The 17,204-nt window shown below is 56.2% G+C and overlaps 1 protein-coding gene across 1 annotated transcript; it reads right to left on the reverse strand.

Moving 5' to 3' along the window:
* Positions 1 to 1,098: 1,098 nt before the first annotated feature.
* On the reverse strand, positions 1,099 to 10,023 carry TMIE (transmembrane inner ear). The gene is made up of 4 exons (XM_017855747.1): positions 9,633 to 10,023; positions 6,056 to 6,173; positions 2,686 to 2,835; positions 1,099 to 2,382 (listed from the first exon to the last, which is right to left on the reverse strand). Exons 1-4 carry the CDS (start codon positions 9,723 to 9,725, stop codon positions 2,279 to 2,281), a joined length of 465 nt encoding a protein of 154 aa, XP_017711236.1. The 5' UTR covers positions 9,726 to 10,023; the 3' UTR covers positions 1,099 to 2,278.
* Positions 10,024 to 17,204: the final 7,181 nt, after the last annotated feature.

Here is a 17,204-nt window from a genome sequence, read left to right on the forward strand (position 1 = left end):
CCTCCAGGATCTGCCCCCATTCAAAGCTTTGGGGTAGCTCCCACAGAAGGTGGAGGGGGTGTGAAGGGGTGATATTAGGGTCAGATGACCGAGCGCCCTGGAACATACCACCCAGGCTGAAGCTGGGGCTGCCAGGACACAGCTGGGGTGCAGCTGTCTGGATTGGAAAGTGGGTGCTCTTTCTGGGATAACTGTGGGAGTCAGGCTTTCCTTAACTTTGGTTGATTTCTGACAAGAGGCTAGAATATAGCCTTTCATTGCCCCAAAGAGCCATAGTGAACTTTGACCCTTTATCCCTGTCCCCTGTCTGGACACAGTGGAGTCAGACGTTATTCCAACCCTCAGCAGCCAGGCCTGCCCATAAAAGGCTCGTGGTGGCTCCATGTCAGGGGGAGGGCAGGCGGAGCCCAAGCCTGGACTTCCCCCAGTCTTCAGCAACTGCTGCTTTGTGTGACCCTGAGTGGCCCCTACCCCTCTGGACTTCTGCTGCCTGGCCGCACAGGAAAATTCTGCATAAATAGAATGGCTTTTGTCACCCCTATGTATGAGAAGCCCATGGGTTGGACTCCAAGGGCAGAGGTTAGTCAACTGTTTCCATCTGGTGTCAGAGTCCTCAGCTTCCATGACGGGGCCTTTTGCCATCACCCTGCCCCTCACTGCTCCTAAGACCCCATGTTATATATATGCCTTCCTCATCAGCCTGGATCACTCTCCTCCCTGTACAATGATGATTCAGGTCCAGGTCAGGAGCCAGGTTTGACTCTTCTGTGTCCCCAGCACTGGGCACAGACCCTCACAGGTCTATTGAAAGTCATGAACACAGCCTTGTGAACACAGCACCCAGAGAGCTGGCGGCATCCCTCCCGAGTCCTGTGCCTGCCTCCGGGGTGGGCCCAGGTGACTGCAGCTGCCCCTCAGCCTCTTGGCTCCCATTTCTCCCTCTATCTCATCCTAATTCAGGCTGAGAGAAGAGTCAGGGAGGGGACTTTAGCCTGGTCTGAGCCATCTGTCACTGACTGCCCATCACCCTCCACATAAATGCCCCAGGAATAGCGCATCCTGAGGGGTCATCTCAGGAGGCCGTTTTCTAGGCCTGGCTCTGAGAAGGCACTCAGCTTTATTCACAAATCTCTGCAGGCTGCTTTTCCAGCAGGCTCCCCTGGCTCAGGAACCTCTGGTGTCTCGAGACCTTAGTGTTCAGGCCTAGGTTTCAGAGCCTTAGTCTGTTCGATGCCATCTGGAAGCACCTCTGTGCATCTTCCCTCCCCCAGGTGCTTCTGGTCAGAGATGCTTCTTTTAGGTGCCCATAGTGGGAAATAGTAGAAGAGGAAGCTGCAAAGAAGCTGGCACTGTTATGGTCAGCAGGTGGAAGGCGCTGCTGTGATCTCCTAGGGCCCTGGGACCTCCCAGAACAGCTGGGCATAGAAGGGGCCACCAGAACAGCCCGAGGTCCCCCTTGGCTTCTTAAATATACTCTGATTCCCAAGAGGGGCCCAGACCCCAGCTTTCTTTCCTGCACCCTCTAGCCCACTGACCTTAGCTCTGTGTACCCCTGACCCAGCCCTGCAGCCCACAGCCCCGAGCTCGAGCCCCCGGGCCTCATGCCGGGCCTGGCAGCAGCCTCAGCTTCATCACAACGTGTGAAATGATGGTCACCCATTGCCTTGAGCTTGGTGTCTGCTGGGCTGGGGGTTCCATTTCTGAAGCCACCTCTACTCACTCCCTTGAGCTGGATCCCTGCCAGGCTTGCGGAAGTCTCCTCACCATCAGGGCTCCTCCCTGGCCAGACAGAGTCCCTCCTGCTGCCACAATGTCCTCCAGTGACCCTCTCTGCCTCCTCATGGCCAGTCTGGGAGTGGCCTCACACCCTGACCCATGCACTTCAGCCATTTCGCGCCAGAAAGGGTGGCTGAAGTAACCCCTTATCCTGTTACTCCTTCATAGCCACCGCCATCCCTGGCAGAAAGGGTGGGAGAGAGGCAGGTCACGGTGGGGAGAGCAGTGTATCTCCAGAGGGACAGTGGCACCATACCACCTCTGCCGAGGCAGTACCCACGTGGATGGGGCGAAAGGAGCCAAGTCTGGGCTGGGGGGCAGGACACCTACTAGATTGTCTGGTTCCTGCCCCTGAGGGGCCATGAGGATGTAGCCATGGGCCTCAGCTTCCCTCTATGACCACAGCCTCTGTGGTCCCCAAATGAGCTCAGAGTCCAACATTCCTGGACCCTGGCCACAGCTTGAGCTCCAGGGCCTGCTGCCCAAGCTGTCCAGGATGTCTTCATTTCTCTCCTTTCTTCTTCTTGGCCTCATTCTTCTCATCCTCCTCTACCTTGATGGCCACTGTGTCCACACTGTCCTTCTTCTTCTTCTTCTTCTTATCCTCTGTGGGGCAGGGGAAAGAGACCATGTGATGGTGGTGAGACAAGGTCCTGGGGTCTGACTGTCCCGAGGGGAAGAGCCCCAGAACCTCCTACACCCTGCCTTTTCCTTCCTTCTTCCTACCGGGGAATAGGCTCTTCATTCTATTTGCCTCATGCCAACCAATTTCTGTGCTCTGGTCTCCAGGGGCAAGGTTGGGGCCCCTCCCTGAACCTGCTGTGGTTGGAGCGGAGGAACAGGGTGACTCCAGGCAGCAGGGCTGAGGAACTGTCTGGCATAGCAGGGCTCGAGCCAGGGCCAGCTCACCTCCTGGGACTTCTGTGAGCTCATTGAGGGGTGGCACAGTCTCCAGCTTGTCTGTGTACATCTTGGCTGCCTTTCGCTGCAGGTACCGGGCTTCAATCTCCTTCCGGGTCCGTGGCACACGACAGTTGAAGACACAGCACAGGGTGATGACTGTAGGGAGGACAGAGCAGGCTTGGCTGGGGCTGGGATTCAGACATCCCAGGAATGGCACCCGCCTTCCTTCAGGCCCGCCCCCATCCACCCACATGTGTCTCACCCACCAAACTCTGGCAGGAGGCTCAGCATCTTGACAAGACCCCTGTGGACCCTATGATGACCAAGGTGGCTTTCCTAAGCACGGCTGACTTCATGGAGCTGCACAGGCCCCCATGCTTGGAAGGGCCCCTGGCTAAATTATGTCACTAGTCCTGGTCCTGAGGGTCTTTCTGACTAGACTGAGAGTCACTGGAGGGTAAGGCAGAGGTCTGCACCATGACTTAAGCCATAGCTTCCTGGGGGCCATCCAGCACTTCCAACCCAGGCCTCTAGGTGTGCAACTTAGCTTCTCCTCCCCATGCTACTGAGAGCTGGGCCAAAGCTGCCTCAGTCATGAGAGGACGTGGCTCTGCATGTCCTCCTCAGCCTCCCAGGACATCCCTGGGCTCTCCCTGGCTAGGGCAGGAGCCCATGAGAGGGCACAGACCCTGCCCTGGGGCGTTCACCTCAGACAGAGTTATTTCAGGAGTGGTTTTCCGGCTGAGGGCAGCTGCACCCACGCCAGTCGGTCCAGGGCATGGAGCTGGCCTGTCTAGTGATGGGCAGGGCAGGTCAGGGTTGCCAGGACTTGGCTGGACTGAGTTTATTTTTCTAAGGCCCCCACAGCCTGACCACCTTGGCCCCAGTCCTAGGGGAGGGGATGGAGCTGGTTCCTATTATAAATCAGATGACCAGACATAAATTCTGGCAGACTCCTGGGGGCAGAAAGGCCCAAGGAGGATGAGCTAGGTCTATTTTGGGGAAGATGGATCAGATCTATGTACCCTGGACTGGAGTACCTTCTGGGGTCATTTTATGCAACCAAGGCAGAACCCCTTCAGACAAATATTGTGGTCCCACTAGGTCTCACCCAGGCTCAGAATAAAAGAAAAAAAAAAATCAATGAATGAATGAATGGGATGATCTCAAAGCCTTTGCTTCGGGGAACAGGACTGGACTCCAGAGTGAATGAATTGGGGAGCCAACAGCATCCAGGCATACACTTGGAGGAGGGTGCTACACAAGGCCCCAGCTGTAGATCTGAGTGTCCGGGGGTGGACCTGAGTAGACAGCAGGTCTTATCCAAGAAGCTGGGTCCTAGATTTCTCCAGAACCTGTGTCCATGCCTAAGACCCAAAGCTGGTACCCAATCCTAACCCTTTTGGTTTAGGCCACCTCTTCTAGCCACCCACCAGGAACCTCCTTGGGACCATGCCCACTCAGGCTCCATGCAAGCTGGTCCTAGGCCCTGGGAGGCTGGGGCTTCCAAAGGCGCTCAGTGGGCAGCTGATGGCAGCCAGAGCAGGGCTCAAACACCGCCCCTCACTTCAGGCCTGCCCCACACAGCCTGGCCTGGTTGCTTCTCTTCAAAGAAGCGAGACACAAGGAGCTTTGGGTCAAGTTCCAGGGCCCAGGCAGAGGCTTGGGATATAAGTCCCTGGGTCTGGAGGAGACCTCCAGGGGCACCCCATCTAGCCCCATCCCCTTTTCCTGCAGGGCTTTGAGGGCAATGCTCCAATAACAGCTGCACCACGTAGGCCCAAGCAGACTGGGAAGCAGGAAAAATGTCTCCCCCCAGGAGAGGGAGCTGTGTTATCCCCACTGCCTAGATCCTGCAATGGAAGGTAACAAGTGCTGCCTGCTGCTCAGGCGTCTTGGGACTATCCCTTACCCTTTCTAGGAAATGGCGTTAGAGATGGTCTGTGCGGTTGATGGCCGAGTGCTACTTGGGGTCTGACACTGCAATTTTCTCATGTGGCCCCAGGCACCTTTGTTGTGTCTTGAGGCCCACAGTGCTCTCCCTGCTGCTCCCTAGACCTGCATCCTAGGCTATGCCCGTGGCTCCTGTAGGGCAGATGAACTCCCAGCCCTGCAGCGGGCTGTTTTCCTCTCTGGACACCTGGCTGAGGTTGCAGGCACACCTGTCTGTCTGTGGGGCCTCCACAAAGATGCCTGACTGGTTCTCAGCTGCGGCTGGGAACAAAGCACAGGCTCTTGCTCAGATGGGGGAGCGGGGATTTTCTGCAGGGCAGATATTTTCTCTTGGGATGGCACTTCTGGTGCCAGGAGAAGCACATGCAAATCAGATGTCATGTGTTCCTTGGAGCCCCTCACATCTGGGTGGGCTCTCTGTCGACCACCCAGCTTTCTGGGGCTCCCCATCCCGGGACAGCTCCGGCTGGGACTAAGTGCAGCTTTCGCCTCCCCACCCAGGTTGCACTCAGCAAATGTCCAGTTGGGGTCATTTGAGACCCTGCGTGAGGCTGCATTTCCTCCAGTCTCTGCTTACAGTATTCCCTCTGCCCAGAATGCCTTTCCAGCCTCCCTTCCTGCAAAACCCCATCCACCCTCCCACCGGTCTGCAGCGCAGAGGACCCTCCTCTGTGATGCCTTTGCAGGGGAGTGGGCTGCTTCTCCCTTTACTGCCTGCATTCCCCCACACTCTGCTTTTGCCTCGTGGGAACCTCTGTCAAACTGTTTTGTGCCATGGCAGCCTCCCCACTCGGCCTCTGTCTCCTGTGTCTTTCTGTCCCCTTCCCCACCTCCAGACCTCCACCCTGAACGGAGGGCTAAGGGGAGCAGGCCAAGCCCATTTCTGCTGTGACTTTGCATCAAGAAGCTCCCAGAGCCCAGGAGAGGAATGGGTTTCCTGCTTTTAATTGAAGCGGGTGTGAGTCATTCCCGGAAAATGGTATTTGACAAGGCAGGGATCGAAGCCTGGGAGCCACATCTGCTGGGCGTCTGGGGAGCCTCTAGTGGAGGATGGCCTTGTTGGGGCCCCTGGGTGTGGGCCTTTAAGCTGGCCAAACTGCAGGAAAAGCATCAGGAGGCCAGCCATAGGGAAAAATGACACGTCCTCGTCCTAGTCCTCAGTTCAGTGGAGTTCCCTGTAATTACCATAATTGCCATGTGGCTACCTCCCTGGGTCCGGCAGAACACTTCAGGTCACCACCGGCCTGTCAGCCCTCCACAGGGAGTTTGTGAGGATCAGGAGGTGCCAGAAACCACTGTGGGTCTCCTGCGGGTGCCTGGCCTACTTGCACTGCCCGGAATTGCTGCTCCAAGCCCTCTGGGGGGCAGGCAGTGCTGCGTTCCCACTGCAGTGTGACGGAGAGGGAAGGGAACAGCTACTCACTGATGGACAACACGAACAGTGAAAAGATGCCCACCACGTGCCACAGGCGCATGTCCCAGAACACCACTGTCTCCTTGGTCAGCGGGGGTGGCTTGGGCTTGGGCGGGGCCGTGCTGGGCTGTGGGTCAGGAGAGAGGGGAGTGAGTTAGGCAGAGGCCAGCTGGTTGGAACCTGCTGAGAAGGGCCCAGGTTTCAGCAAACACTCAGCCCAAGCATATCAGAATCTCCTAGAATCAACTCCTTAAGCATGCACTACCAACACCCTAGACCTAGGAAAGTTCCAGATTTAGAGCAAGAGAACTGAGCAGAGCCAGGGATTTGAAGTGGGAGGGTGGTTGATGCTTGGGGAAACCAAGGCCTGGAGGAGCAAACATGGATGGCTTGTCCTGGCCAGGTTCAAGGCCCCTACGAACACATCCTCCTACTCCAGTCCTGGGCTCCACCCAAGCGGATAGGGTCTCAGGACCAAGGCCAGAGACAAGGTAAGGCCTGGGGGGTGCTGGTTGACTGGCTTTGCTCTCACATCTCCCCAGTGAAGGTGAGGTGTGGAGCTAGGAGTCAGGGCCTCATAGTTCTGCTAGCTGGCCTGGACCCCTGCCAGGTGGCCTCCTTTGGCCGCCTACCCTACTAGGAGTCACTCTCTGAACAGAAGACTGCCAGAGTGTCCACAGGACAGGCACTGAATAAATAAAAGGCCTGCAGTGCTGCGGCGACACCTGGAGGCTAAAAGGCAGAATCGTGGCTATAGCAAGCCTGAATAGAGCAGAGCCAGACACTCCCACTTTCCAGGGGGATGTGACCCTGCCCTGGGGGACTGAAGGGACAGGACACTGCCTCAGAGTCTAGAGGACACAGTCCTGCCCCAGGTCTGAGAGGACACAGCCCTGCTCCTGGGTGTCTAGGGGACAGAGTTCTGCCCAGGTCTGAGGGGAGACAACCCTGCTCCTGTCTGTCTAGGGGACATGATCCTGGCCCTGGGTGTCTAGGTACATGCTTCACCCTGGGTGTCTAGGGGACATGGTCCTGCCCTGGGTGTCTAGGGGACACAGTCCTCCCTAGGTCTGAAGGGACATGGACCCATAGTGTGGAATTTGAGTAGACCTGTCCCTGACCAGAGATGGATATGACCCCATGTCTGTCACTTAGTGTGGCTGAGGGGTAGGGAGAGGGATCTGTCCTCTGAGGGAGAGAGAACCCTGGGGCGTATGAGCGAGATGTTGTCCCCTGATTACCAAATAAGGACAGACACGAGTAATCCCTTCTGGTTCTCTGAGAAGAAAGGCAACCTGCAGTTCGACCATCCAGTCCTTCTTCCCCAGGTCCATAAACATGGATTAGGCATCTGTCATGAGCCAGGTGCTTCTTCATCTAGTGCATGCCACCCTTCAGCGTGGGTTGCAGAACTCAAGAGAGGATCAGCAACCTGTCCTAGGTAACCCAGAGGATCTGTGGTCTGGGATTGGTACCTGATTCTCAGGCTCTTTTCTCCTTGCCAGGGTGAGCTATTGACAAGATGACACCATTCCTCAGTACTGTCCCCTGGATATATGTGAGGGGTCAGACATGTATGTAAAGTTGGGGAACATATGTGAGGTTGGGCACACGTGTGGTTGGCGTGCATGTGGGTGTGGTCAGGGACATGTCTGTGCCATTAGGGTTAGGGGCTTGGTGGTGGCAGCTGCCCTAATTCTAAGGCCCAATGTGTTGGCCCGACTGGTTGTATGACTGGAAGACTCTGAGGGCCATGGCAAAGTTCTCAGGTTCTGAGCCAAGGCAGCTCACTTCCTACACATTCTTGCCCCAGCCCTGATGTGGGTGGAGCTGGGCCTACTCTCACTGATAGGGGTCTTGGGTGGACGACAGCAGGTAACAGCCGGTCTTCTCCTCATGGTGGGCCCTGCTGGGGTCTGATTTCTGGAGCATGGAGGCCACCACCTCCTTCAGGGCTTCATGGGCTGATGGAGAGTGATGGTGAGCCACATAGGGCTGAGGTGGGTGGTGACATGGCCCCCAGCCCTGCCCATGTCTCTGCTGCTTCCGTGAGGGAAGAGCTAGGGCTTTGCTCAGGCTGTAGACAGATGTCAGGCAGATGGCCTCCAAATGCAATTTCCTGTGATGAACTGGGAGAAGATGAGTTCCTGGGGGTGAGGGAGAAGGGTCCTTGGCTCAGAACTGACTTAACCCCACCCCCAGCTTTCTGTCTGCACCTAGGCCAGCTCAGTTTCTGTACCCAGGTCTCAGGGCAGCCTGTGAGGGGCCCAAGTATGCCCCATGGGGCTCAAGCAAGCATAGCTCCCCTTACAGGGACACTGGAGCTGACACCTGACTCTAGCCCAGCTTCATGGTCACGCCCTCTGGGCAACAGCAGGGACACACTGCATCCGGATTCAGGGCTCTGTCCCTATGTCCCCATCAAACCCTCCAGTTCAGGGCTGTGTCCCCCCATAATGACCTCCCCATGGCTCTGTCCTCCCTATCCCACACTGTCCCCATGCCCCCGCCACTCAGGACTTCCCTGGCACCTCTAACTGCCTCTGCATTTCTGTTTTCCTGCTCCTTCTGGTCCGCCCCTGCCTGCACAGCCTGCATCCCCTGCTCCTCCCTTGCCTGGGCTCTTGGGCCTTCTCCTTCGGGTCTCACAATCCAGAACTCTAGGTCTGGTCTGCCAGCTCCCTTGTTGGCTCCCCTTTCAGGCTCAGCAGGAGTGGGGTACAAGGGGGTTAGGGAGGCTACAGATGGCCCCACCCTTCCTGGCGCCAGCCAGGCTCTGTCCAACCACCCAGCCATCCTCTCCACCTGCTTCTGTGCTATCTCAGCAGCTCCTCCCACCTCTCCCACTGTGTGCCTGCTTCCAATTTACCCTCCTTTCAACCCAGAACTCATCCTCACTCGTCCCTGAGTAGAAACTTTCTAAAGCTCCCGGTTATCACCAGGACCAAGTCAGACTCCCCAGTCCCTGGGTCCTGCCCTGCCTGCCCCTCTGGACCTAGTGCTCCACATGGCTTCTCTGTAAAGGGTCTCCTCATCCTGCTGCCCCCACTCTCCAACTTGGAATGCCCTCATCTCTATCTTAAGGCTATGTCTCCCCCTCCATTAGACAGGGGTCCCTGGAGCATCTCTGGAGATAGAGGCTCTTACCTCCAGAAGACCCTAAATTCAGGGTCTAGATCTGCTCCATCAGACTAGAGGTCCAGAAAACCCAGGGCTGTGCACCTCCCTGCCAGTGAGACCAAAGGCTGGAGGATGGGGACCCAGGATCCCCCATCAGTCCGGGCAGGGCTGTGTCCCCAGTCAGACTGGGAATCCCTAAAGTCAAGGTGAGTCTCCCCTGTTCAGACTAATGTTCCAGAAATCGGGGACTGTGCCCTTCCATCAGACCAGAAACCCCAAGAGTGGGGCTGAGTCTTTCTCACAGCCTGGCAGGGCTTGGGGCAGGGCTGCATCGCCCAGGAGACTGGATCTCCCAGGGCAAGAGGAAGGGATCAAACAAGCTCCAGATCAGAAAGGCGCCCCCTCTCCCCCAGCGCCCTGCCTGGAGGGTGACAGCCTCCCCAGTCCCTCCGCGCGGCGGCCTCACCTCCACCAGCTGCCCGGCAACCCCCGCGAGGCACACCCCGAGTGCGGCGCCGCCCAGCACCCAGAGGGTCCCCGCGCCCGGCTGCCCCGCCATCTTCGCGCCACCGCGCCGCTTGCGGAGCCCAGGGACGAACGGGCCGGCCGCCGGTCACTGCCCCTGCCAGTCGGCGCTCGGCGGCGGCGAGCTTTGGCCACGGGTAGTGAGCGAGCATCATTTATTCATCCTCAGTGTCAGGTTCCCGCGCCTCCCGCCCCCGCCATCGCTTGGGTGGAGGGCCCGCCCTCTCCCTCCCGGGAGATCGGGCTGCAGGCTCCCATCCCTGCCCCCACCTTCCGCGCCCCAGGGACACTGAGGTGGGGTGGGCGGGAGGGAGGACAGGCTGGAGCCAGGTCCCTAATCAACAGGTCCCCCTCCCTTCTGCAAATGGGCCTCAGTTTCTCCATCTGGGACAAGGGAGTGGGGCTGGAATCTGCTGATCTAGAAGGCCCTTCCCATTCTGTCATGCTAGATTTGAAAAATATACTGGATTTGAGTTTGGAGGGGGCAGAGCGGGCAGGTTGCCATGGTGACAGGCGCTCAGGGATGTCCTGGTCTTTCTGGCCTGGCTTCCTGCCCAGAGGCGGCTCTGGTCACCCTGGACACCAGAGCCGGAGAGCAGGAGACGGTATGATCAGAGCTGCCAGCTGGCAGTGTTACGGAGAGTTCCAGAAGAAGCCAGCATCTTCAGCCCCACAGGACAGAAGTGGGCCGCCCCTGGAAGGGCTGGAAGACCATTTTCTGACCCTGGCTGCCCTCAATCTCTGCCCCAGCCCGAACGCTGACTCTGACTTGAGTCTAAGCAAGGACCCCGACCTCATGCTGAAGTTGACCCACACTGCACTCTGGCCCTGACCCCATGTTGAGCCTTGACAACTGAGGGACAGAAGGAGGTTCTGAGGAAATGTAGAGACCTGGGGGAGGGGCTGAAGACTTAAGAAGAGGAGTGGGGAGGCCTGGAGTTGGTAGACTCCTCCTCCCTCCTTTCTTTCCTTCCTTCCATTCTTATCCTGCCGCTGAGTGTTGGAAGAAGCAGTCCAGGTGTTGGGTCCCTGGAACTCTTATCACCAGGGACACTGGTGAAGGTCTGTGCAGGCTGGGGATGGGCCAGCAAGGCCTGCCCTGAGAACCGGGGAGACCTTGTGGCTCCAGAGCCCTGTGAGGTTCTGGCCTGGACATGCCATGAATGGGCAAGGACCACAGCAGGCTGCAGCAAGGAGCAGAGGGCCACCTGCGGTCACCAGCCAGTGTCAGGGCCTGGAGATGACAGCCAGGCAGGAAAACGAGAGCTGCTGGAGAAGGACGGTGGCCCAGGAGACCCATTGAGGAAACGCTCAACAGTGGGAGGCAAAATCCGGGGATTGAGTGTGCTGGGCCACCCAGTCCTCCCCAGGCATGCCCTGGCCAGGCAAACAGGAACTCTGCTAAAATCCAGATCACTTGTTACAGCACTCCAATCCCCACTTCCTCATGCTGCTGCTCACAGGCCAGGCTAGGGAAAGCCACACTGACCAGTCAGGGAGGTCACCCTCGGGACATGGGGTCAGGGAAGCTGGACAGGGTGAGGACTAAGTGAGCCTGTCAGTGATGCATTGAGCAAAGCATTACTCCTCTGTTTGTGTTTCTTATCCATGCAGTGGGGAGGGCGAGACTCCCATGACTGATGTGAGGATGATATGAATTAATGAATATGGGAGTGCTGGCTCTCCTTAGCAGGACAGGTAGCACTCTGCTGCTTACAGGCTCCCAATCACAGCTCAGCCAAGGGGAGAGCTATTTCTGTTTTCTGTAAAGTTCATCCATCCATCAAGAAGTAGGGCAAGCCCAGTGAATAAATCTGAAAGAAAATACAATCACATGCATCCCCCGGTGTCCCCTGAGATGGCCCCTGCTCTGCGTGGGTTCCACTTCTCTGCAGACTCCTGAACACAGCTGAGATCTCACTGTACACTATTTCTGTGTACTGTACACTGGGTACACTTTTGTACCCAGAACTTTTTTTAACCAACTCAAGTACTCTAGATCCTCCTTGACCCCACCATAGCCAAATACTATTACACGGGCTTCAAAGTCAAACTGATTGAACTTAAATAGCAGGGTGTCCCAAGAGTCTCAGTGCAGTTTTAAGCTTTAATAACCTCAGAAGTATAAAATACAAATGTATAAGAGACACCAGTTAGCCAGGTGCAGTGGCTCATGCCTGTCATCCCAGCACCTTGGGAGGCCGAGGTAGGCAGATCACCTGAGGTCAGGAGTTTGAGACCAGCCTGACCAACATGGAGAAACTCCATCTCTACTAAATATACAAAATTAGCTGGGCGTGGTGGCACATGCCTGTAACCCCAGCTACTCGTGAGGCTGAGGCAGGAGAATCGCTTGAACCTGGGAGGCGGAGGTTGTGGTGAGCTGAGATCGTGCCATTGCACTCTAGCCTGGGCAACAAGAGTGAAACTGTGTCTCAAAAAACAAAAACAAAAACAAAAAAACACCATTTGAAAGTTTAAGTTTCCTTTTGTGCCTCTAGAAATTAAAGTCGGCTGAGTGTGGTGGCTCATGCCTGTAATCCTAACACTGGGAAGTTGAGGTGGGAGCAATGCTTGAGATCAGGAGTTTGAGACCAGCCTAAGCAATATAGTGAGACCCCTGTCTTCCTAAAAATAAATAAATAAATAAAATAAGAAAAGAAAAGAAAAGAAACAAGTCATTCAAAATTCACAAAACTAAAGTAGCATAAAGAGAATTTAAACAAACTTTCAAAAAAATTTTTTGGGAAATTTGTAGCTTTGTATGTCCTAACTTCTGAAGTTGTTAAAGCTTAAAACTGCACCAAGGTTTCTGGGACATGAGCATACTGACAGCTGTGAACCCTCAGGTGGGCTACCTCTCTGAGCTTTAGTTCCTCATCTGTAAAACAGATAAAATTCAGGATCATGGGCCAGGTGCAGTGGCTCACACCTTTGGGAGGCCAAGGTAGGAGAATCATTTGAGCCCAGGAGTTCGAGACCAGCCTGGGCAACATAGCAAAATGCCATCTCTATTTTTTTTAATTCAGTATCATGCACCAGCATATCACAAGCCTTCATTAAATGCTAGTCATTATGATTATTATCACTCTTGTTAAAGGCTGTGTGATACTACACTGTATAAAAACTCAACAAGAACCAGGTGTGGTGACTCACGCCTGTAATCCCAGCACTTTGGGAGGCTGAGGTGGGTGGATCACGAGGTCAGGAGATAGAGACCATCCTGGCTAACACAGTGAAACCTTGTCTGTACTAAAAATACAAAACATTAACCGGTAGCACGTGCCTGTAGTCCCAGCTACTCGGGAGGTTGAGGCAGGAGAATCGCTTGAACCCAGGAGGAGGTGGTTGCAGTGAGCTGAGATTGCACCACTGCACTCCAGCCTGGGTGACAGAGCAAGACTCCATCTCAAAAAAAAAAAAAGAAAAGAAAAGAAAAGAAAAGAAAAAAACCTACCTTGTTGGATCTCTGTCCTATTGTTGGACATTTCCATTGCTTCCAATTCTCCAGTATTAAACACCACGTTAACGCGAACATCCTGAAAGTTAGAGTTTTGAAAACTCTCTCAAACTGTATCTTTTCCTCTGCTCGTACACCAACACAACAATCATCCACACAGAAGTCTTCTGTGATCAAATGTGTGGGTTTTTTCCCTAAATGCCAAGCAGCAGACACCAACTGAGCGCCTTCCAATTCAATTCTGATAGGATCTACCTGCAGATAGTGTCAGATCCCACAGATTGAGGCCTCAGTTCCCAAGACTGCCCACCCAGCCCCAAGACACTAGTCGCCAGTCTGGCTTCTGGAACTTCTGACCAAGCGGCTTCACGTTGGGGTTCCTACAACCTCCTCTTTGGGCTTCATTTGCTGGAGTGGGTCACAAAACTCAGGGAAGCACTAACTTACTTTTACTGGTTTACTGTAAAGGGTATTACAAAGGATACAGGTGAAGACATGCATAGGGCGAGATATGGAGGAAGGGGTGTGGAGCTTCCATGCCCTCCTGGGCATGCCAGCCAGCCCCCGCATGTTCAGCCATTTGGAAGCCCTCTGAACCCTGTCCTCCTGGGGTTTATGGAGGCTTCATGACATCTGCATTCCTTCCTCCCAGAGTATAGGACAGGACCCTGTCTGCGGAGAGTCTTAAGATTCGCAATCAGAAAGGTGTGGGAAGATTAGGGTCCTGGCTTGGGGCAGGCGAAAGCAGGGCAGGAGAAGGTCAGAGAGATTCCATTTCCTGGGGCCTGCCCTGAGGCCCAACACATTATAGCCAAAGACTGTAACAAGGGCAATGGGAGCTATGAGCCAGGAGCTGAGGATGAAAATCAGTACCCAACACCACATGGGTTTTTTTTCCCCCCATCTTTGAGGGACTTTACATCTCTGAGGGCTTTTCAGTAAGGAATTTAAGCTCATAGAGGGTTTATGCCCTGCCTAAGGTCACACAGGAACTATGGCCTCCAACTCAGCCTTTGCCTCCAACCCAGGGCACTGCCCAGTGTCCAGTGCTGTTTCTGCTCTTAGGAGGACCTCATCTTAGGAGGCCCCCACATCCCCCTGCACCTCAAAATCAGTTGGGCCCATCATATCTGGAGTTGGGGAGCTCTGGACTCCAAGTCCCCCAGCCTTGATCCCTGGAAGACAGTGTCCCCTCCATACATGGTGCTGTGAATGCTGGCCTGCAGAACACTGCTTCTCCCTCCTGTACTATTTTTAGCTCCTGTGAGCTTCCTGTAGGGACCCAGTCCAGCCTCCAGGGCCTCTGGATTGGAAGCTATGAGCAAGGCAGGGGGTAGTGCCCAGAGGACCCTGTGGAATGTTGTCTCCTGGAGCCTGAAATTCCAGGGCTTAAGGTTTAGCTCTGAGGAAGCTGGGGGTAGGAAATGGGGACCCCCTAGTCACAAAGCTAGGCTAGGATCCAGGGACTCAGCCTAGGGTGGGGGCGGGAACTGGGCAGCCTAGGCCTGTGCCACAGCACCTGGGGCCTGCTGGGAGTTGGCTATCCCTGACCTCACTGGCCCCAGGCTCAGCTCAGAATAGCTGTGGGGCTTGGCCAGGCCTGCGCCAGACCTGCGTGTACTTGAGCATGTGCCTTGTGTACTAAGGCACTGGTGCACACGGGAGTGTGTGTGCATTATGCATGCAGCTTTGTGTGTGGCTGGGTGTGAATCTCGATGGTTTCACGCCACTAGAGTTGTGCAACTTGGAGTCCTTGCCAGTGGGTTCAGTGGTAGATGGGTTCATGTGGACTGTGGAATTGTATCTGTGTGCAGTGAGTGTGGGTCGGTGTATACACATCTGTGGTAGGATTGGCCAGGGGCCCTTGGTTGTGTTGCAGGGGACTGAAGGCAGGTGGACTCAGCAGAGGCTGTCCTTTGGGCACTATCAGAGGCCTTACCTGACCCCAAGCCAAGAATGAGCTGGAAGAGAGGCTGGGCAGGTCTTGCCCCATTTAGCAGATAGGAAAACTGGGCTTGCAGTGTCCATGAGGTCACACAGGGAATGGGGGAAGGACTGGCCTGCTGCCCAGAGCTCAGTCAGCCTTCCCATTCCCCTAGATGTGGCTGAACAGGAAGTCTGGACTCTAGGGAGGAAGCCGTGGGAGCCCTTCCCTTCCTGCTTGAGCCCAGGCAGCACTGCCTTCCCTCAGCTGCACGTGCAGATGATGAGAGTGAGGCCTAGAGACACCTAGCATAAGATCAGATCTGTCCTGCTCAGGGCCCTGCCCCACCTGCCCCTGTCTGTCACAAGCAGTGAGGCCATATGCTCCTCCTGAGGCCATGGCCTCTCTCCAGCCCTTGCCTCCCTCCCAAGCCCCAGGGATGCCTGGTGGCCCATACCCATGCTCTGGGGGACCCATACCCATGCTCTAGGGGACCCATAGATCCTCTAAACCGTGCTCATCCCTGAAGAAGCCCCTTGAACCCACCATACCCCTCCTCTGAGTCCCACATAACCCTGAGAAGGAGGTGCAGGTAAGATATTTCACCAGCAGGGGCACTGAGCCACAGAGAGGCCGCACACTGCCTGTGATTGCACAGTAAGAGGAAGGCAGCACAAGGCCCCATACCAGGTCTCTTTCCAGAATGTTCTGCTACCTCCCACTGCCCCACAGGCACACAGAATCTTGGAGGCCTGTTTAGAACCTGAAGCCTCAGTTCATTCCACCTGCTGGGGTGGTGGCTCTGCCAGGCTGTGCTGTAGACTCAGGGAGCCAAGTGCCCCAGCAGACAGTCCTGCAGGCCATCAGGGCTGTGAAGCGGGGTGGGGGCCAAGGTCCGGAGACTGGGGGTGGAGGGCATGAGGAGGGGAGGCTTTCCCAGAGGGCCAGAGGGGACACCTCACTCACCAGAGGCCTCCTTTGAGGCAGCCCCCACCCACCAACACAGCAACACCTCTACCAGAGGAGCAGGGCCTTTGGGAGTGGAGTCCCTCAGGCAGCAGGGGGTGCACGAGGGGGCAAGAAAACAAGGCTGAAAAGGGGGAGACCAGAGCTAGGACGGGCCTTGGCAGTGTGCAGAGGGATGGAGAAGCAGAAAGGGGCGCCTCTGCATGACTGGGACCCAGGAAGAGAGCAATGTGGGGTAAGAGGGTGAGGTCGCTGCCGCCTGCAGTCACTCAGGCAAGGGTCCTAGTCCGGAAACCCTCCAAACCTAGGGTGATGGGCAGCTTGGCAGATGGTAAAACTCCCACCTGGCGACAACCCAAGGGAGCCAGGGGATGACCCTGGCAGGCCCCAGGCCCCCATTTACCTCCACTGGGGGGGTCTTCAGCCTGGCAGGATGGGGGATGCCTCCCACCTCCTCAGTAGGGGGCTGAGTAGGGGGCTGCTGGGCCACCCTTTCTGCTTTTCTACAGCCGTCTTGGACCCTGAGCCTCCTCCTCACTGGAATCTGGGTGCCACTGACAGCAATGGGTGACTAGCCTGGTGGCCAGAGGGGGACCAGGCCGCTGACGGGGGCCTTCTTTGTTACAGGTTTCAACTACGTTCCCTCCTGCCCCCCGGGGAGTCTGTCCCAGACCAGTCTTCAGTCACCCTTTCCAAGGTCTCAGGCCTTCGCACAAAACACACCCGGCCGGCTTCATGCTCTGCTAGGCCTGTTCAGACTCAGGAGTGGGGAGGAAAGGGGACTTCCCCAAGGTCGCACAGGAGGGGCGGCCGCCCGTGGACACCCAGCCCAGGAGGCAGCAGGGCACCTCAATATACCCCTCTATCGGCTCCAAGTTCCACGAACCCACACAGCGCTCCGCGTGTGCCGGCTTCTGTGACTCAGGGCAGACCGGGGAGGTCACAGGGCTGCACCACAGGCTTGCAGAGCGACTGATTGGCGGGGCGAGGTGGCGGCGCGGCGGCAGCCTCAGAGCCTTGCAGGGGAAGCGGGAGTGCGAGAGGCGAGCCTGAGTGTGCGCGTGGGTGCGTAGGGGTCGGAGGGGTCAAGTGTCCCACTTTTCCTCCCCGCGCCGGGTCCCAGGGGCCTCCGCATCCCGGGGGACAGCAGAGGGAGACCTCAG

This window comes from Rhinopithecus bieti, unplaced genomic scaffold, assembly GCF_001698545.2.
Source record: "Rhinopithecus bieti isolate Rb0 unplaced genomic scaffold, ASM169854v2 scaffold_39746, whole genome shotgun sequence".
Lineage (NCBI taxonomy): Eukaryota > Metazoa > Chordata > Mammalia > Primates > Cercopithecidae > Rhinopithecus > Rhinopithecus bieti.